The 21087-nt window shown below is 42.7% G+C and overlaps 1 protein-coding gene across 6 annotated transcripts in view; it reads left to right on the top strand.

Annotated features, from left to right (window-relative positions):
* The window catches only part of PDS5A (PDS5 cohesin associated factor A), a 62490-nt gene that overhangs the window by 9912 nt on the left and 31491 nt on the right, over nucleotides 1–21087 (top strand). For 5 of the 6 annotated variants that reach the window (XM_039325226.1, XM_039325224.1, XM_039325229.1 and 2 more), the window contains exons 3-10: nucleotides 10766–10969; nucleotides 12492–12578; nucleotides 13248–13345; nucleotides 14212–14338; nucleotides 15547–15627; nucleotides 17249–17389; nucleotides 19486–19601; nucleotides 20095–20189. In XM_039325226.1, the coding sequence (XP_039181160.1) occupies nucleotides 10766–10969; nucleotides 12492–12578; nucleotides 13248–13345; nucleotides 14212–14338; nucleotides 15547–15627; nucleotides 17249–17389; nucleotides 19486–19601; nucleotides 20095–20189 (949 nt within the window). Of the gene's footprint in view, nucleotides 1–10034; nucleotides 10056–10765; nucleotides 10970–12491; nucleotides 12579–13247; nucleotides 13346–14211; nucleotides 14339–15546; nucleotides 15628–17248; nucleotides 17390–19485; nucleotides 19602–20094; nucleotides 20190–21087 lie in introns of those variants that run through there. The other variant, XM_039325228.1, reaches the window with a different exon arrangement.

Here is a 21087-nt window from a genome sequence, read left to right as displayed (position 1 = left end):
ATGATATTTATCTCTCAACCCAGCCTGTGTTAAAAAATTCATCTTCACCAGCAGTCGGTTGGTCCAAACTCCGTATCCATTCTATTTTTTCACGTCACTATCTTTTTTTTCCCAATTTCTAAAGTTCAGTTTCCCCTATAAAGTCCCCCCCCCCCAGCGGTCCTCAGACCACAGGTTGAGAACCACTGCTTTAAACCACATTTTACAGGCTATCACTTGCATTTTGATGATTGCAGATAACTATTCCCATTTTTGGTTTGGAGCAGTTTTAACTTGGAAGGTAACCTAAGTAAATTGTTCTTCAGGTCGCAGTTATTCTTGCAGCCTCTGTATATATGCACTGGCGTGTTGTGTTGGTAATCTTTTGATACTGATTTTAGGTCGATCGCTAGCCTTCATCGTATCTAGCTGCCCTGGACCCCGGTGGATTTTGTAAATCAATACCGTGACCTTCTGTGGACTACTGTATTTTCCGGCGTATAAGGCGACCCGGCATATAAGACGACCCCCGACTTCGGCGCCGAGTTGCATGCCTAGAAAGTCGTCTTATACGCCAGAAACTACCGTTGTTTCCGGTGTATAAGACAACCCCCAACTTCAACGCCGATTTCTACGCCTTAGAAAGTCTTCTTATATGCCGGAATATACGGTAATTCATTACGAGTTGTTGAGGTGGATTGGAAATGCAAGAATTTCATCAGCCCTTTTCTTGTCGTAAGCACCGCACTAATTAATAGCAACCCTGCACACGGCCGTATCATTGTGAAGGTCTCCTGGCAACCAGGGAAAGTGCCAGGAGGCCTTTACAGATTAATTATATATATATATAGATAGATAGATATTGGTCTTAAATGCAGGTTGAGAGCTGTGCTTTATCTGACTTTTTTTTCCTGGTTTGGTCAGAAGCTGTCTTGACTATCTTTTTTCCTTTTCGAAAATACGTTACATTGAATAGATCATGTTTAAATAACTCCCTGTTGATTGGGATAATAAGATGATCTGTTAGGTTGAATCTTTGCCTACTTTGCAAGAGTGGTTTTTTAAAGTTTCATATCTGGCGGAAATGGCAAAGATTTCGGCTTTTTTAAAGGAGCAATCGCAAGAGAAATTTTTTGCTGTATGGGAAAAATGGATAAATTTTATACAACATAAATTGGATATAAAAATATCATTTAGCTTTTTTATAATTTGTATATAATTTTTGATATTTTATAGATTGTACTTTTTCTTTTTTTTTCCTTTTTTTCTTTTTCTTTTCATTTTTCTTCTTTTTTCTCCTTTCTTCTTTTTTGTCTTTTTAAGTATCTTTTCTTCTTAATACTTATGTCATATATATTTTATTATTAACTATTTTATAAGTTGTTAAAATTTGTTTAGGTTTTTAAAATTTTAATTAAGCCTATATTCAGTTCTGGGGAGCTCCGGGGGGGGGGGATAGAGGGGGTGGATTGGGAGGGGTTGGGTGGGGTTTTTTTTTTGTTGTTGTTGTTTGTCATTTGTAAAAACTTTTAAAAACTTTCAATAAAAAAAAAAGATGATCTGTTAGGTTGCATCCATCTGCTGTTCTTCTATGCCTCTGTTTAATCCACTCTATGTGTGGTCCAAGGATTGAGGCTGAAATTGGGAGTAATTCCTGTAGCAGTCCTGTTTTTCACAATAGCTTCATCTCTGTTTCTGCATTAAGATGACCGCAAATCAATTAGTTGCGCCCTTTTTTTTAAATGAGCCGAGGTGGCGCAGCAGTTAGGGTGCAGTACTGCAGGCCACTTTAGCTGACTGTGTTCAGCAGGTCAGCGGTTCAAATCTCACCGGCTCAAGGTTGACTCAGCCTTCCATCCTTCCGGGGTAGGTAAAATGAGGACCCAGATTGTTGGGGGCAATGTAAATATATATATACATTGCTTACTGGTGTACACCGCTTAGAGAGTGCTTGCACTTAAAGCGGTATATAAGTCTCATAAATAAATATATAAAATAAATAAATCCCTGACTGGGTTGTTGCACTGTTCAGATACCAAGGTGGCACTCTTAAATATGTCATGCAAAGTTAGCTTTGGAGGATTTCTTTCTAGATTACCTCCAAGTTCAGTCTGAGTTAAAAATTCTCATATCAAACCTAGAAAGTACAAATCATTTCCAAAACCTCTGTTGATCACTGGAAAATAACTGTTTAAGTACACAGCATGTTTCAGTTGTCTGGCAGTTGAAAGTATATTGTTTTAAGGTACCGTTTTCTGGTTGAACATTCAGAGCATTCCTATTAGATTGATAAAATATAAGCATCACAGTGAAGAGAAGAATGATAAACCAGCAAAGTTGAATGTTGCCTTAAACCAAGGTTTGAAACACTTTCCTAATATAGTATTCTCCACCTATGTTGGAGGGCAATTCTTCTCATTTTGCTACCTACAGTAGCTAAGTAACCTATTGATTTCAGTTGCCTGTGGAGATTCTTGGTCACCCAGGTCATAGTTATCCCAAAGGTGCTTTTTCAGGAAGACTTTTTTTGTTTTTCTTTGAAGACGTTTCGCTTCTCCTCCCAGAAGCTTCTTCAGCTCTCGTGAAAAAGCACTTTTGGGATGACTTCAGTTGCATTACTTTGAATAGGAGAGTGAGTTTGCGGCTTTCCAGAGGTTGAGCTGTGATTCACACAAGCTCCAGATAGAAATGGCCAATAATTTGGGATGCTGGATGTTGCAGTTCTGAAATGTGAAGACACAGAGTCCCAGGGCTTATTTTGACCCTCTTCTGATATGCCAGTGGTTCTCAACCTTTTTAATGCCGTGACCCCCAACCGGTCGCAAGTCGAGGATTACTCAACCGGTCGTAAGTCGAGGACTACTCAACTGGTGCAGCACCGTTTGCAGAATGGGACTTTTGGCGGGCTCAGCAGGACAGAGACAGCATGGACAATTCCTATTGGCTTTTGAAAGCCAATAGAATTAGACTCTATTCAAGAGAGTCTCTTCTATTGGCTTTCAAAAGCCAATAGAATAAAAGGGAGTAGTACAGCTAAGGAAAAGGGGAAAAAATGGCGGACTGCGTTGTTTGGCGACCCCGGTGAAATGGTCGTTCGACCCCAAATGGTCGTCCCGACCCACAGGTTGAGAACCACTGTGATATGCTAATGTGCCTTGAAAGTGAAACATATGATAAAATTAGCAGGTAAAGCAATCTACGCATTTTGATCATAGATAGAACTAAAAAATAAAATAGCCATATAGCTGTGGTACGCTTAGTTGCTACTAAGTTCCCTAACCTTACCTTTGAAATTTGCTTTTGGGATCCTTTTAATACATTTAGTAAGAGGGAATTTAAGCCAGTTGCAAAGCAGTACACTCAACCAGTGAATGTTTTCATGGCATTTCTTTACAATTAAGTATTTAATTGCTTCTGATCTCCATTCATTTTTAGTATAAATGAGGTGACAGCGGTCTGCAAAAGCAAAAGAGGAATAGCTGTTTTAAGAAGAGAGTGTGAAGCTGCACTAATGTCTCACCTGCCTGACCAATTTTCCAGATCATGAGGGCATCCAGCTTTGTAATATAATTGCTTTGTCCTTACAAGTTTTCACAAAGATTTATTTCTGGTCTGCAAAGTTTGTATTGCCTTACAATTTGACAACCGTGTGAAAGTACATTGGGTTTTCTTATTTTCTATAAGTTTAGAAGGAACAAACGAGGTTCTTTACCTTATGAATAATAATTGTGTACGTTGGCAAATCTAATTATAAATATGGTTGCTGGCATGTTTGCTGACGTTTCGGTAGTAGATTATTTTGACCTGTCTTAACTGAAACAGTATCTGAATTATTATTCAGTTCGTTCACTTCATAAATGCAAACAATGTTTAATTAAAAAAAAACCCAGCAAGATTACTTCAACAGTAATGAATTGCATAGGAAAATCCATGGATACATCTCACATATTGTAGTTCAAAACCAAAACAGCTTAAGAGATTCAACTTGGGATCTTAACTCTAGAAAACAAAAGCAAAATAGATTTCTCTTCGTTCCTTGCCCAGCTTTTTTGGCTTTGCTCTGAGACAAAAATGGATCAGTGAAGGAACCCCCCCCCCCAAAAGCACAAAATATCCAGGGCAGAGTTCTGTCTAACAACATCCTTGCTAGCCAGGTAGGAAAGAGATGGAGCAAAGCTGATGCTTGAAATCCCATCCTCCTTCCCAAACAAACAACCGGGGCATTTGACGTTCGTGTTTTAGCGATTTCTTCACCTAAATAATTTGTGACCTGTTTTCCTTGTTGCCTTCTGGGAGGGAGGGGGCTCCGTGGTATCCGAAGCAGATCCTCCATATTCAGTCACAGTTTTGTGCCATACAGTATTAACCTTGTGAATTCTGAAGCTTCCTCCTTCCGTTATGTATTCAAGATGGACAGTGAATAATATTTATATGTTACTTACAGGTAAGGGTGTAAGTCTTATACATATGTTGTATATCAGCGATCTTCGAACTTAGCAGCTTTAAGACTGGTGGACTTCAACTCCCAGAATTCCTCAGCCAGCCTGGCTGAGGAATTCTGGGAGTTGAAGTCCGCAGTCTTAAAGCTGTCCAGTTTGAAGACCCCTGTTGTATGTAATATGTTTAAAAGTTCCTAATGCAAAGCAGAAAATAAAAACCCTGCCTGTATAATATGTGGCTGTGGAGCTGCCTCTACATCCAGCGTATTATACAAGCCAATTATATACAGGCCCCAAATCATAAGAGGAAGAAGGTGGGCAATAAGATTCATTTTAGCTGAAGCACACCTAAAATGTCCATGGTTCTTGGTTTCTTTATAAACTTCTGTTCTGAACTGCTGGATCCAGTTTTTAATTTATCCTGTGGGAATTTGAAATATTCTAAAGCAAATTGTTCCTGAATTGTTCCCTTTTTCAAAAAAGTCGTTTGCAACACAGAATGATAAATAGCTCGCAGATATGCTGCAGAAGCACAAAGTAAGTCCATCATTGGATTCAAGGCACTTATTTTACCATTGTGGGATTGTGGTTCCCCACACTGGCTGGGGAATTCTGGGAGTTGACGTCCACAAGTCTTCAAGCTGTCCAGTTTGGAGACCCCTGTTGTATACAGTATGTTTAAATGTGTGTTATGTATGGGTATGGTTTAAGAGCAAGCGACTAAATTTCATTTTTTTAATGTGGGCCGTTGTGCTAATACGCAGAAAATCCTCGATTTACAACTCTTAGTTTAGCGACTATTCAGAGTGATGACAATGGTGGAAAAAGTGACTTCAACCCACTTGTGCTTACGAGTTACAGTTGCAGCGTCCCATGGTCACCTGATCATCATTTGCAACCTTCCCAGCCAACTTCCGACAAACATGGTTAATGGGAAATCCAGTAGAGAAGGTTGCAAATTGTCATCGTGTGAAGTCTTGCATAACAGCCACACCCCTTGACAATGAATTTTCCAGTTGCAGTTGTAAGTTGTGCCTGCCTGCCTGCCTGCCTGCCTGCCTCCCTCCCTCCCTCCCTCCCTCCCTCTCTCTCTCTCTTTCTCTCTCTCTCTCTCTCTCTCTCTCTCACACACACACACACACACACACACACACACACACACACCAGAAACTTCCCAGCTTTCTTGCAAGCTCTTTTAAAGGATTTCTCATTTTTTTCAAGATCTGCTCTGCCCCCACATCCTGGGGGAGGGTAGAAAAGGTATTATCCCTTAATTAATAAGTCTTCTGCCTTTCATATTCTTTTAAGCAACCTCCATTGTTTTTAGCAAGGTTATTAAGATTAACTGGGTAGAGTTTATGAGATCACTGGTTTGAAAGGGCAGCCCCCCATGTGCTGCAATCAGGTGTTAAAATAACCTCCCTTGTTGTGTCAGCAGAAGTTATTTTAAAGCCTAATTACAACGGATAAAGCATGAAAAGCCCATTGGGGAGTGTATTTTGTGTGGTGGATTGAGCTCTCCAGAACAATGCCTTGTGACCCCCAATATAATTGATTGTGGTTTGTTCAGTCCCGAGTATTAAAAGTAGGTGTTTACCATCAAGTGTTTGATAAGAACCCATTTACTTCCTGAGCTGTAAATTGAGAAACAGCGGAGCAGTATGCTAATAACACAGTTTCGCCATACATCCATTTAATCAGTTAGGAAAGGATATTTGGTTGCTTTCTGTGCTTCGGTTTTAGCATAGTAACCTTTTGCTACTAGCGTATGTGTTAAAGCTGCACCCAAAGGGTAAGGGGAAAAGAATACCTTCAGAAAAGCAGCGTGGGTTGGCAAATCATATTTTCAGCGGGCAAAAGTTCATGACATTTTGGCATGAATGAGGAAGGGAAAGGCAAATGTGCATGGTATCTTTATCCTTTAAATTTATTTCTTTACTTATTTACTTACCTACCTACTTAACCTACCGGTCTTAAGCATTATTCTTGAACTCTCATCCAAGTGCTTAGTCAGGTTTTAGTTAGCTTTTTGAGATCAGGCATTGTCAGTGGAAACTAACATTCAAAACATTTTTGGCGCATAATAGCCTTACCTATCCTTCTGTATAGCCTTCATCCCCCACAGGCTCCATTTATTAATGTACTAGGACAGGGGTGGCGAACCTATGGCACACGTGCCAGAGGCAGCACTTGGAGCCCTCACTGTGGGCACACGTGCCGTCGCCCCAGACCCGCCTCCCCCCTCACCAGCAGCCCCCCCAGAAGAGAATCGCCCCTGGGCATGGTCCATGTGGAGCAGCGCAGCCAAGCATATGTCAGCTAGACAGCAGGGACAAGACTCCACCCTTGCGCCCCATTGCACACAGATGTTGCTGCGGGGCGTGGGTGTAGGGCGTGACCGCCACGGCACTGCTGGGCCACCTGGGCGATCTGCGGCGGGCTGTGGAGGCGGTGGGTGGCCCTGCAGGCGGGTCAGGGGGGCGGAGGCAATGTGGTGCGGGCACTCGGTCTCTAAAAGGTCCACTATCACTGTCCTGTTGTTGTTGTTAGTTGTGAAGTCGTTTCCGACCCACCGCGACTCCATAGACAACGTTCCTCCAGGCCTTCCTGTCCTCTACCATCTTCTGAAGCTCACGCCTCCTGCTTCAGTGACTCCATCTAGCCACCTCCTTCTCTGTTGTCCCCTTCTTCTCTTGCCCTCCATCTTTCCCAGCATCAGGCTCTTCTCCAGTGAGTCCTTCCTTCTCATTAGGTGGCCAAATGTACTAATGTCTAGTCCAGTGATGGCGAACCTTTTAGAGTCCAAGTGCCCAAACTGCAACGCAAAACCCACTTATGCATCGTCGGGTGCCGGGTGGGTGTGACCCATTGATAGGGCATGGCCCATTGGCTGGGCGTGGCCCATTGGCTGGGCGTGGCTGCGGTGGTAACAGCAGACTGGGTGGGACTAAAAAGTTCAATCAATCAATTCCAGCTTTGCAAGATCTTTTTTTCCCCGCGAGAAGTTGAAATTAATTGATTGAACCTTTTTTTTTTTTTTTGTACACAGCGGCAGAGACCTAAAGCGAAGAGGTTTTATAAAACCCAGCTGAAGGCCTAGGACTGGGGCGACGGCGTGTGTGCCTACAGAGAGGCCTCTGAGTGCCACCTCTGGCACCCGTGCCATAGGTTCGCCACCACTGATTTAGTGTATTCAGCCTGAAATGGAGCATAGTTATGTAGCAGGAGGCTGTGTATGCTGCAATATTTACATTTTTTTGGTAAACTCATTCAACAAATCCAAGCTCTGCAAGCTGAGATAACGTGTGCCGCATTGGGGCATTCGTACAATTTCACAGTAACCCACGAGATAAGTCGTGAAGCAAAGTTCAGGAATGTTCCTTTATCCTGTTGTTCTGCAAATTTGGGTAGATTACAAACGGTATGATTATTTGAACAGAAATGCATCGGTACCCAGGCTCTGAGTGTTTTAGTTAAATGAAAGAATTTGAGTAGTTCTCCAACTATGTGTGATTAACCTATTAAGCCAGTGGTTCTCAACCTTTTTAATGCCGCGACCCCCAACTGGTTGTAACTCGAGTACTACTCAACCGGTCGTAAGTCGAGGACTACTCAACTGGTGCAGCACCGTTTGCAGAATGGGACTTTTGGCGGGCTCAGCAGGGCAGCGACAGCCTGGACAATTCCTATTGGCTTTTGAAAGCCAATAGAATTAGACTCTATTCAAGAGAGTCTATTCTATTGGCTTTCAAAAGCCAATAGAATAAAAGGGAATAGCACAGCTAAGGAAAAGGGGGGGGGGAATGGCGGACTGCGTTGTTTGGCGACCCCTGTGAAATGGTCGTTTGACCCCAAATGGGGTCCCGACCCACAGGTTGAGAACCACTGTATTAAGCTAACATTGGTTCTGGTATTGCCGTTTTACTAACCCGGCAGCTTATTATTCTAAATAGACTACCTTCATTTTGTTTGCAAATAATAATATTAAAGATTCCAGCTACCAGCAAGAATGAGTCCTTACGTTTAAAGAGCAGCTGTCATTTCAGGTCCATCTTGACCGCGCCTGTTAGCGGGCGTCCTCTCACCTGCTGCCCGCCACGTCCCTCACCTTGTGGTATCACTGCCGCATCACCGGCTGTCCCATTAAGGTGTGTGGCCTTGTCGGTGAGTCAACAGTGGGTCAGAAGGGACAGAGATGACAGCTGCTCTTTAAAAATTACGATTTAAATCGAGTCGAATTATATCGAGCCTTTTTTTTTTGAACCAGCGATTTAAATCACGATTTAATGCGTGGTTTCAGTGGACTTGATTTAAATCAAATCCACCCTGCTGGCGAAACGGAGAAGGAGGTGAGGCCAGAAAAAGACGACTGGCTGCTGTGGCCCCAGAAACCAGCATGAAGCTAAACCAGAAAAACTAGTAAGATTTTTATCGAAGTGATTTAGACCATAGCTGTTGCATTCCCCTGGGGGGACAGCCAATTTGGCAAGAGGTGGCTTCCTCAAACGCAGTGCGAGAGGGAGGGAAGAGGCAGGTAGGAGGGGAAGGGAAAAGAGTGTGTGCGTAGACTGTTGCGGGGATCACAAAGAGTTGGGCAGTGTTAGTTGGGCAATAGGAACAGAGTCATTAAGGATCAGTGGATGGATTAATTAATGCGTGTTGTGTATACAGAGGGATGACCAAATCAGACTTGCAGAAAGTCCCTGGCACATAAGGCAAGTCTTACAAAATATGTGCCACACCTGGAATCCTGCATCCAGTGTTGGTCACCGCGATGTAAAAAAGATGCCGAGACTCTAGAAAGAGTATAGCGAAGAGCAACAAAGATGATCAGGGGACTGGAGGCTAAAACATACAAGGAACAGTTGCTGGAATTGGGTATGTCTAGTTTAACGAAGAGAAGGACGAGGGGGGACATGATAGCTGTATTCTAGTATCTCAGGGGCTGCCCCAAAGAAGAGGGAGTCAAGCTATTCTCCAAGGCATCTGAAGGCAGGACAAGAAGCAACGGATGGAAACTAACCAAGGAGAGAGCAACCTGGAACTAAGGAGAAACTTCCTGACAGTTAGAACAATTAACCAGTGGAACCTCCTGCCTCCAGAAGCTGTGAATGCTCCAACACTGGAAGTTTTCAAGAAGAGACTGGACAGCCATTTATCCGAAATGGTGTAGAGTTTCCTGCCTGAGCAGGGGGTTGGACTCGATGACCTCCAAGGTCCCTTCCAACTTTATTATTATTATTATAAAGTGGAGATGGGAGCAAGGCTTTTTGGCTTTTGGAAAGAAGAGATGGATGCTTCATGGGCCAGGGCAGGTATAGTGGGGGGCACTACGTAAATCAGACATATCAAACTCGCGACGTCGCACGACCTCTTGGGACGGTTTTGGCATTGCCTGCAATGGGGCGGGCGCGGCTTCCACTTGGTGCCTCTGGCCCGTGGGCCGGCAGTTTGACACCCCCCGATGTAAAAACCAAGAAAGGAGAAGTAACACCTGGACAGTTCTGAAATGCAGTGGTGCCTCAGGTTTTATGTCTTAAGATTGAGTGAACCAATAGCTAGTGACGAGTCAAAAAAAGCATCGGGTTTTCCGACGTTCTTATTGGAGAACCTGTTTGGGACCCAATCTATTGAACGGTAAGACACAGAATTTAGTGGGTTTGAATGGAGTTACAGGGCAAGGAAGTGCTTCTTTGCTGTAATGCCCATGCCTCTAGCTCAGTGGTTCTCAACCTTTTTAATGCCGCGACCCCCCCCCCAACTGGTCGTAAGTCGAGGACTACTCAACCGGTCGGAAGTCGAGGACTACTCAACTGGTGCAGCACCGTTTGCAGAATGGGACTTTTGGCGGGCTCAGCAGGGCAGAGACAGCCTGGACAATTCCTATTGGCTTTTGAAAGCCAAGAGAATTAGACTCTATTCAAGAGAGTCTATTCTATTGGCTTTCAAAAGCCAATAGAATAAAAGGGAATAGCACAGCTAAGGAAAAGGGGGGGGGGAATGGCGGACTGCGTTGTTTGGCGACCCCCGTGAAATGGTCGTTTGACCCCAAATGGGGTCCCGACCCACAGGTTGAGAACCACTGTCCTAGCTCTATAATCAGGAGACAGGTTTAGTTATTCTGCCCAGCGACTAAGACTATGTTAAAGAAGGGGAAAAACATCTTTTAATCCGCACAGATGATATGTTGAAGACCTTGATAGCTCTTGTTTATAAGTAATTAAGAAAATACAAGAAAGGTCTTTATTACGGCCTTTGTGCGTTAGGCTTGACTATCTTTACTCATTGTATGTATTTACAGCTTGAATGAAAATAGGACATATTTCTCTTGTTTTGTTGATTCCTAGATGGTAGTGAAAACATTTATGGATATGGACCAGGATTCAGACGATGAGAAACAGCAGTACCTCCCTTTAGCCTTGCACCTTGCGTCCGAATTCTTCCTCAGGAACCCCAATAAAGATGTCCGTCTCCTTGTAGCTTGTTGTTTGGCTGATATATTTCGAATTTATGCCCCTGAAGCACCGTATACTTCACACGACAAACTCAAGGTAAATTAACGCATTATTTCTACCACCTTTTGGCTCTTGGGATTTTCAGAGAAATGATTGTTTTTTTCACTAAGTCAGAAACAGATAAGTAGCATAACGCACCCGTGATAATAAACCAGGATTAAGAGTTATCTGAACAAACTGAGGCAACTATTAATCTTGCAGCTTCCTCTTCCAAAGGGAGAGGAAATAGAAACATTTACATTGTTTTTTTTGTTGTTGGAAAAAAAAATTAAGCTTGTAGTCTGACTCCAGGGGAGAGGAATTCTGTAGTTTAATTTTAGCCTCAGTTTGATGGCTACTCGTGCAAACCACGTGAGTCAGAAATGCAGAATTTCAGATAGTGCCAACTAAGGTGGAAGAGTATATGAATTCAAAACATATATCGCTTTGATTGTGTAAGCTTGAGCCATATAGTGGCGCTTAAATACCTTTCCCTATAAGATATTTCAATATGTGGAGGAGCTAGCATTAAGAGATCTTTGTAGATTACCACCTCATTTGCTTAATTGGCTTCTCTTGATCTAGTTTTAGGACTTGTGTAGAGAACAGGTCATATTTTACCTGTCCTATTGATCGTGCCTCAGCCACATTGACGCAAAAATAATTAAAACATTTTTCAGTCGTCATTTTTATTAAGCATCACGAGTGAAAAGGTAAAAACTCATATGACTCCCCCCCCCAAAAGAACTGAATAAAAAAAATAGAAGATGCAGAAAAGAAAAAACAGGACAAAGAATGTAGCAAAGAAAAAGAGAAAAATCTATAAAGAAACGACTTTTCCCTTCGTCACAACTATAAACGATCCTATTAATGCAGTGGTTCTCAACCTTTCTAATGCCGCGACCCCATAATACAGTTCCCCATGTTGTGGTGACCCCCAACCACTTATACATCACTGGGTGCCAGGGGCATGGCCAAAGAAAAGGGGAAAAAAATGGCGGACAGCCTTGTTCGGCGACCCCCGTGAAATGGTCATTCGACCCCAAATGGGGTCCCGACCCACAGGTTGAGAACCACTGTATTAATGGATCACCTCCTCTTAAAATGATGCCTTATTGATTGCAAAAGGAACTGTGCAGACATAGGTGGCTATAAAGGCACCATCCACAGTGAGCAAATCCAGCTTTCCCTCATTTGTTCAGAGTTCTACCAGAGATTCCTGTCTGATGAGTCTCCTCGTGAGAAGCAATCGCGTGGAGCACTTGTGGGTGATCCGAAGTCCTCTCCTTTTCCCAGAGAGGAGTTTCAAAGAGGCAGTCTTAAGTTGCTAACTTTTCATTCCACCACGGTCCCTGGCTCTGGGGGAAGAAATGGTGAACTCAAAGCCTTCACAAACTTTTAAGCGCCACTGCGGTTTAATCATTACACCTGAACAAAGGTCTTGTGAATTTTCTTAGTTGCTGGCAGTATCACTTAAATTGCAAAACAAAACAAAACAAAAAACAAAAAAACAAAACTAGAACTCTACCTATAGCATAATTCATTAAAAAAAATAATAACCTCTCTCCTTGTTTTGCAGGATATATTTTTGTTTATTACAAGACAGTTAAAAGGATTAGAGGACACTAAAAGCCCTCAGTTTAATAGATACTTTTACTTATTAGAGGTAAGCATTTACATCGAATTAAATCAAACACGTATCGTTGCTCAAGAAAACTTGGGTTGTGCTAATAATGAATGTTGTAGCTTAATAAACGCTCGTTCAGTTTCTGTTGAAGACAATTTAATATATATATATATATATATATATATATATATATATATATATATATAATGCTGTATATTATATATATATATGTTTTCTGAGGTTTTCGCAGGTGTTTGTATGTAGGTCTTTGGTTATTCGGGTTTTCTCCCATGTAAAATTGGAAGTGTCTTGGCGACGTTTCGACGAAGTCTCATTCGTCATCTTCAGGCTGGTGCTTTCGGCTTCGTGCTTCTAGGAGCAAGTTGCGTGTGTGTGTGTGTGTGTGTGTATGTGTATGTATGTGTGTGTGTGTGTGTATATATATATATATATATATATATATATATATATATATATACACACATACATATACATACATACATACATACATATTCCCCTTTGCTCTTTTTTCATGTTTAATATATCAAAACATACAAAAATGTTATGATGCTTTTTTCCCCCCAACAAACCAGTGTTTCCTCATGGGCAAGGTATTTTTGAGGTTATGCTGACCTTTTGCCATATGCATGTAGTTGAATTGAATTGATAATATTAATGCCTTGTTTTTTTGTGTGGTTTTTTTTGTAGAACTTAGCGTGGGTTAAATCTTACAACATCTGCTTTGAGTTGGAAGATTGCAATGAAATTTTTATTCAGCTTTTTAGAACCCTCTTTTCAGTTATCAAGTAAGTTGGAGTAATCGTGCCTATTGTGAAGTTTCGGAAAGGTGCACGTGCAAATATGTTAATTCTGTGATGCTACTAAAGCTATACTGTACTTCTGCAACATAATCATGTTTTATTATAGCTTTATAAAACACTATTAGCAATGTTGCACATCAATCTTTAGGGCAGACATGTCAAACACCAGGCCCGGGGGCCGGATGCGGCCCGCAAAGTGGTTTCATGTGGCCCGCGATGCCATCCTGTAAACAGTGAGGGAATGGTCCCTGCTGCCTTGGCCCTGGTCCAGGCTGGCCGGGAGCCAACATACAATTTTGTGGTGGCCATCTAGGCTGAAACGCATTCAGTCTTAGCTCCACAAGGCCATCTGGAAACAGTGAGGAACCAGTCCCTGCCACGTCGGCCCTGCCCCCTGAGTGCATGCTGGGGAGGTGTCACCCTTTGTGAGGAATGAAGAAATGCACCATCGCCTGGAAGTGGCCAGCAAATGGCCCTCGCCTACTTCACCTATCCGGCTTGATGGGTTCTGCCCTGGTCCCACCCCCTTCTGCCAGAGACCCTCAGATCTGTCCCACTCCTGCCCAGGCCCCCCACAGGCGCCCTTGACGCGAATGATATAGCGCTAGCCACACCCACCCAGCAGACCACACCCACTCCATCCACGCCCACCCAGCAGGCCACACACCCCCTGCCCCCCCCCAGGGCAACCGCAATGCTGATGCGGCCCTCAATGAAATTGAATTTGACACCCCTGCTTTAGGGTAACTGGTCAATTTTAAAAAAAACAAGTGGAAAAGATTATTGACTAAAATTCGGTGACAAGTTGTTTTCATTGAGTGCGAATAATCTAATTTTCATATTGTATTTAGCAATAGCCACAATCAGAAGGTCCAAATGCATATGCTAGATTTGATGAGTTCTATCATCATGGAAGGCGACGGGGTGACTCAAGAACTGTTGGACTCCATTCTTATCAACCTCATTCCTGCGCACAAGGTTTGCAAAGACAAGAAAGTGCTCTTGCACTCTTGGGATGGAAATGTGAAATCTCCTCTTACAGTAGGGGTGGGGGAACGAGGGCCCATTTATGACCTGTGGACTTCAACTCCCAGAATTCCTGAGCCAGCATGGCTGGCTCAGGAATTCTAGGAGTTGACGTCCACAAGTTCCCCACCTTAGTCTTGCAGAACGTGTTGCCAAAATAATGGAAAACGTGCTGGCCTCCTGCCGATCTTTCCTTTCTCTTACTCCCATTGCCACTTCATAGGTGCATAGATCTTATTTTGAAATGCAAAGATGTTCAGAAAAATTACAAGGGGGCACGTGGATAAAGACAGCAGCTGGGCACCAACCTGTATTTTACTTACATTTTGCCATCAGTATATAATTAGGGATGTTAATAATTTGTGATCCTGCTAGGGTCGTTTTGTTTTTGTTTTTTAAAAAGTTATTTTAAAACGGAGGTTAGCGATTTGTTAAGTCACGAGGTGCATCGTGCAACGATGCAAAAAATCTTGAAAGATTACAGAGCTTGATAGACTCACGAGATGTAAGGCCACTGTTTAAAACAGTGGTTCTCAACCTTTCTAATGCCGCGACCCCATAATACAGTTCCCCATGTTGTGGTGACCCCCAACCACTTATACATCACTGGGTGCCAGGGGCGTGGCCAAAGAAAAGGGGGAAAAAATGGCGGACAGCCTTGTTTGGCGACCCCCGTGAAATGGTCATTCGACCCCAAATGGGGTCCCGACCCACAGGTTGAGAACCACTGGTTTAAATTTTGTTCAGTTTTGGAGAACTCTTGGTATTATATTGCCAACTTGGAATTGTTCCTGTCCCCCCCCCAAAAAAGAAGGTCAAATAATGGATTTAGGAAAATTTTACACACCAACACACACAGAGCCAGAATGTTGCTGAATCATATTCTGCCATCTATAAAAGGACAGATTTATGAATGTAAGGTTCATTCACATCTTTCCTGACCCAGGTGGGGTGGAGGAGAAGCTTGTCATTTCCCCCCCCCCCACACTTTTTCTACCTTTTTTTCACTGGTAAAAAGCCAAGATTAAAAATGTCTTTCGCATTCATGCATAGATAGCACACTTTAGAGTTTGCTTCACACCTTCTGTTCAGAAATGACTAGCATAAATTGCTTGTTAACAACCTAATTTTCTTAAAACATTTTTTCCCCTTTCTTCTAGAACCTTAATAAACAGGCCTTTGACCTTGCAAAAATCCTGTTGAAAAGAACAGTTCAAACCATTGAGCCATGCATTGCTAACGTACGTATTACAGGTTTTGACCTAGGAAGTGTTTGCTACATTTTAAAATCTGACTTGTTTTGAATATGTCCTTGGATTCGTTATAGCAGATTCCTTAAATGCGAAAATGAATATTGATACTTCACATGCACCATGAGGCCAGTTACTCAGCAATCATAATCCCACATCTATTACACAGCTCTGTTCCTTCCCACTCTTATTTCAGTCAGAGATCAACTGAATTCATGACAAGGCAGTCATGTTGCCTTAGCCAGTTTTGCTTAAGAAGAAATGAGTGGCTGTAGCACATTGATTTTTTTTTTTTTTAGAGTTTACTACGTCTAGAAGTAGAAATAATTAGCAGCGATGTGAGTTATACGCAGTCTGTCTGAAAGTATTACTTGCTACAAATGCTTACAAAGTGCCTCACGCTTTAAAACCTGCAAGCCACTTGGAGAAAAATATGAGTTTCCAAAGAAAAGCTAGCTTTTAAGGCTGAGTACCTACGTAGGGATATTTCATTTGAATAGGGTTATCTGTGAACTTATTAAATGTGTTTGTGATGCAGGGATGGAAGTGAATGGGTTTGTGTGTGTAAAATACAGTTAGGTAAAATTACTAATGACGTCGTGTCATCATACAAACCATCTATATCAGGGGTCTTCAAACTTGGCCCTTTTATGACTTGTGGACTTCAACTCCCAGAATTCCTCAGCCAGGCACATGTGCCTGGCTGAGGAATTCTGGGAGTTGAAGTCCACAAGTCATAAAAGGGCCAAGTTCAAAGACGCCTACTCAATAAGATCATAGTTGCAGCTGCTTTTTACATCTGGATAGTATCATGGCTATTCCTTTCTCAAGGTTGCTTGCTTATGCCTCATTTCCATGCTATCAGATCCTAACTGACTTGACTACCAGAATGTTAGTCCACAATTTGCGCTGAAGTGGAATGTTAATCTTTTTAATTTTACTGTGTTCTTGCGAAACGCACTTGTTGCACAAAATGCGTCCCACGGGATAATCTCGCTTTATGATTTCAAAGATTAGCCTTCCATTTTTAAATGGCTTAGTCTTAGTGTCTATGTTTTTTTTTTAAAATTGGCTTTACCGCTGGAGACGGGAATTCCGAATGGCTTTTGCTATCTTGAGAATATCGGCATCCAGTAATCCTCTCCAAAAGTACATGTGTGAGAATGATAGTATCTCATCTTGGATGCTGTGCGTTGAATAGAAATTGAAACCACAATTCTATTTATTTCCCAATCAAATTGATAACGCTGCCCCATCTCACTGTCGAAGTGACTCTGGCTGGTTTACAAGTGAACACGCAATAAAATCCACATAAAAATCCATTCAAAAATAAAAGTGAAATAAGATGGAAGGCGTGCCTTTGAGCCTCCAGCCACCCTCAGAGTTGTGTACCATCGTCGGATCGCCCTACTAGTTGACAGAGCTAGGTGTTAATCAGAAAACCAACAGAGGGGAGGGACAACCTCAGGTTAGGGCCCAAGATGTACCACAGGTAGGAGGATTGCCTTAATACTGAACCCAGTTTTGCAAAAAAATGGCAACAATCGGTTTAAATGTGTAGCCGCGTTGAAAATACTTACTTTTTAAAGCAAGCGTTTTTCTCTCTCATTAGTTTTTTAATCAGGTTTTGGTACTAGGAAAGTCTTCTGTGAGTGACTTGTCTGAGCATATATTTGATCTAATACAAGAACTTTTCGCTGTCGATCCTAACCTGCTGTTGTCGGTCATGCCACAGCTGGAGTTCAAGCTGAAGGTAAGAAGAGTTTAAGCTTACATCCAATTCCGTTAGCTTGGTACGAAAGCCCGTGGCATTTGCCTCAGGAAAAAGCGAGTGTTCTTTTTTTCTTGTGCCTTTTTGCACGTCGCCGAGAGGGCAGCACAAAAGGGGAGAGGGTGCCGAGGTTGCATTGCAGTGCGTGTCTGCAGTTCAGACGTTGTGATTGTGGAGAGTCGTGCATGAATCTGTTGAGTCTTTAAGAAGAAATCTCTCTCCTTGCCAATGGAAGTAACTCTCGCTTGGACAACTTCCTGAAAATCCTGGAGCAGAATAAGTAAAACCATCCTAGGCTGTAACACAGGTGGATGGCATCAGGAGTTGCGGTGGCGCAGTAGTTAGAATGCGGTATTGCGGGCTGACTCTGCCCGCTGCCAAGAGTTCGGTCCCGACCGGCTCAAGGTGGACTCGGCCTTCCATCCTTCCTTCCGAAATCGGCAAAATGAGGACCCAAATTGTTGGGGGGGGGGCTGGGGGGAAGATGCTGACCCTGTAAACCATTTAGGGTTGTGAAGCACCATGAAGCGGTATATAAGTCTTAAGACCTATTGCTGTCGAGATCACGGGAAGTGGTCGTAACCCATCTCTATTGCACTAAGTGAGGCCACATTTGCAATACAGGTAATCCTCAAGTTAATTGCTGTTGCTAAATGAAACGGTTGTCCAGCCCGATTTTATGACCTTTTCTTGCCCACCGTTGTTAAGCGAACCGCTCCATTAGTAATGCGGTTATGAAGTGAATCTGGCTTCCCCCTTGTGTCAGAAGGTCACAGAAAGGGGATCCCTTGACTTTGGGACGCTGCAACGGTCATAAATATGAGCCGGTTGCCAAGGGCCCCAATTTGGACCACGTGACCACGGGGGGATGCCGCCACGTCCCTAAGTGTGAAAAACAGCCGGAAGTCATTTTTTTTAGTGCTGTTGTAACTTCAAACTGTCACTAAATGAAGTTTTGTAAGTCGAGGACCGCCTGTTTGGGACTTTACATATGGATTCAAAATGTGTCACAGAAAAAGACACGTTCGGGCTGGACAAAAATTGGCATAGAACATAACAGCTGGTGCAGTAGCTACATGATCACCTGATCATAAATCGGACGCTTGGCAATTGACTCATATTGCAGTGTCCCGGGGTCATGTAAATCAGGGGTCCGCCAGTCCGTGGACCAGTACCAGGCCACGACATGCCAATAACCGGTCCACACAAACAAGCATCCATGGGATGCAGGCAGCACACAAAACCGTGCACTCTCTGGTCCACGGAAAAACCTCTCCACAGAACCGGTCCCTGGTGCCCAAAAGGTTGGGGACCTCTGGTCTAGGGCAGGGGGTCCCCAACCCCCAACTGGGCCACGGCATGCCAGCAACCGGTCCACACAAACAAGCATCCGTGGGATGCAGGCAGCACACAAAACCACGCACCCTCCCGTCCGCAGAAAAACCTCTCTCCACAGAACCGGTCCCTGGTACCCAAAAGGTTGGGGGCCCCTCTGCTCTAAATCAAGGGTCCCCAACCCCCAGTCCTTGGGCATGCCAGCAACCGGTCCACACAAACAAGCAAAGCCCCATCTGCGGGATGCAGGCAGCACACGAAGCTACTCCCCCTCTGGTCCGTGGGAAAGCCTCTCTCCACGGAATCGGTCCCTGGTGCCCAACAGGTTGGGGGCCTCTGTGATGTAAATCACCTTTTGTGACCTTCTGACAAGGAAAGTCCATGGGGAAACCAGATTCACTTAACAACTGTGTTCCTAACTTAACAACGGCAGTGTTTCCCTTAAGAGCTGTGGCAAGTAAGGTCATAAAATAGTGCAATGCTTACTTAACAACTGTCTCCCTTAGCAACAGAAGTTTTGTGCTCAGTTGTGGTCAGAAATCAAGGACTCCTACTGAACACGGGAAGGGATTTCAAGTGGAAGGCACAACTTTAAATTTCACATTATTTTGATATTTTGTGGAACAAGAGCAAATGTTCTGACTTGCCTAGATGTTATAGCCGTATCTTTCTGTTTAATGCTAATAAGTTGTTACCTGCGGAGTGGGGGGAAAAAACAACCCTTTTTTCTTTTTAACCAACAGAGCAATGATGGAGAAGAACGCTTAGCTGTTGTAAGGCTTTTAGCAAAGTTATTTGGTTCCAAAGATTCGGACCTTGCAACACAAAATCGTCCACTTTGGCAGTGTTTTCTTGGCCGGTGAGAAATGTGCCTGTGTATATATATTTGGTTGGGTTGATTTTAGCCATTCTTTTTCTGTAATACTTTTTTTAAAACTTTTTTTTTAACTTGTTCTTAAAAACCCTGTATAAAATTTGTAATATAGTAAATACTGTGTGTATTTACTGCATTACGGTAAATGACATGTAGTGTATTTTGAATTTGAAATGCTACCTATAATTTCCCTGTTTTAGCCAAATAGATTTTTTTTTCTTGGATATTCAGTATGTTGGATTATATCAGGGGTCTTCAAAGTTGGCCCTTTTATGACTTGTGGACTTCAACTCCCAAAATTCCTCAGCCACAAGTTGAAGTCCACAAGTCATCAAAGGGCCAACTTTGAAGACCCCAGGATTATATATTTGCAGTATGTTGCTTTCTGAAAGCACACTTTCATAAAAGCCTATTTAGTTTATTGCATTCATCACTGGAGCTGAATATAATTTTGGATTCATGTATTCCTCTCTTCTAGATTCAATGATATTCATGTTCCTGTGAGATTGGAAAGTGTAAAATTTGCAAGTCATTGTTTAATGAACCACCCAGATTTAGCGAAGGATCTGACTGGTAAGATATCTTAATTCAGAAGAACTGGAGAGAAAAAAAGCAGGAGGATAATAGATTCAAACAAATAACGTGGAGATGCAGCCGTGGTTTGATAATAATCAAAATATTGTTGATTATGAGGCTGAAAAGGCATGTTGGAGGTATATTTCTTCACAGAAAGAATAGGAAATGTTATGCTGTTTAAATCTTGCACCGCCCAACATATAAAATAAATGTTTTATATACTATCAAATTATGAGCTCAGTGTGGCAGACTTTCTACAAACCAGACCTCCCGTTGTCATTCTTTGTTAGTTGCTTGCCTATTTAACTTTATATGTATATAGTAATAATAATAATAATAATAACAATAATAATAGTAGCAGAATAGACAAGAAAGAACTGGAGAAGATAACAAAATACAAAGACCTACAAATAGAAATAGAAAGACTGTGGCAAAAGCAAGCAAGGGTAGTACCAATAGTGATAGGCTCCTTGGGTACAATCCCAAAACAACTGGAGCACCACTTGAACACCATTGGCATTGACAAATTCGCTATTAGTCAATTGCAAAAGGCGGCCTTACTAGGAACTGCTTCCATCCTGCGATGAGATCTGTAATACCATCAAACATCCACAACTGCCTATCCCAGGTCCTGGGTAAGGACTCGATAGGTAGACAAAATGTCAAATCCAGACTGAACATCTGGCTGACTGTGCGATAATCAATAATAATAATAATAATAAAAGTTGGAAGGGACCTTCAAAATCTAAGGGACTGGTTTGAACAAAACTCAGCAGCACTTTTCCGTGCAGCTGCTGATAAAAACAGGATCGCCAACATGATCGCCAGCGTCCGATAATGGATATGGCAGAAGAAAGAGAAGGAGGAGGAGGAGATGACAACAACCTTGGAGGTC

Source organism: Crotalus tigris, unplaced genomic scaffold, assembly GCF_016545835.1.
Source record: "Crotalus tigris isolate CLP2741 ecotype Arizona unplaced genomic scaffold, ASM1654583v1 scf7180000024321.1087588, whole genome shotgun sequence".
In the NCBI taxonomy this organism is placed as follows: domain Eukaryota; kingdom Metazoa; phylum Chordata; class Lepidosauria; order Squamata; family Viperidae; genus Crotalus; species Crotalus tigris.
The sequence above is the reverse complement of the archived record's forward strand: the minus strand, read 5'-3'. Positions and strand labels throughout refer to the sequence as shown.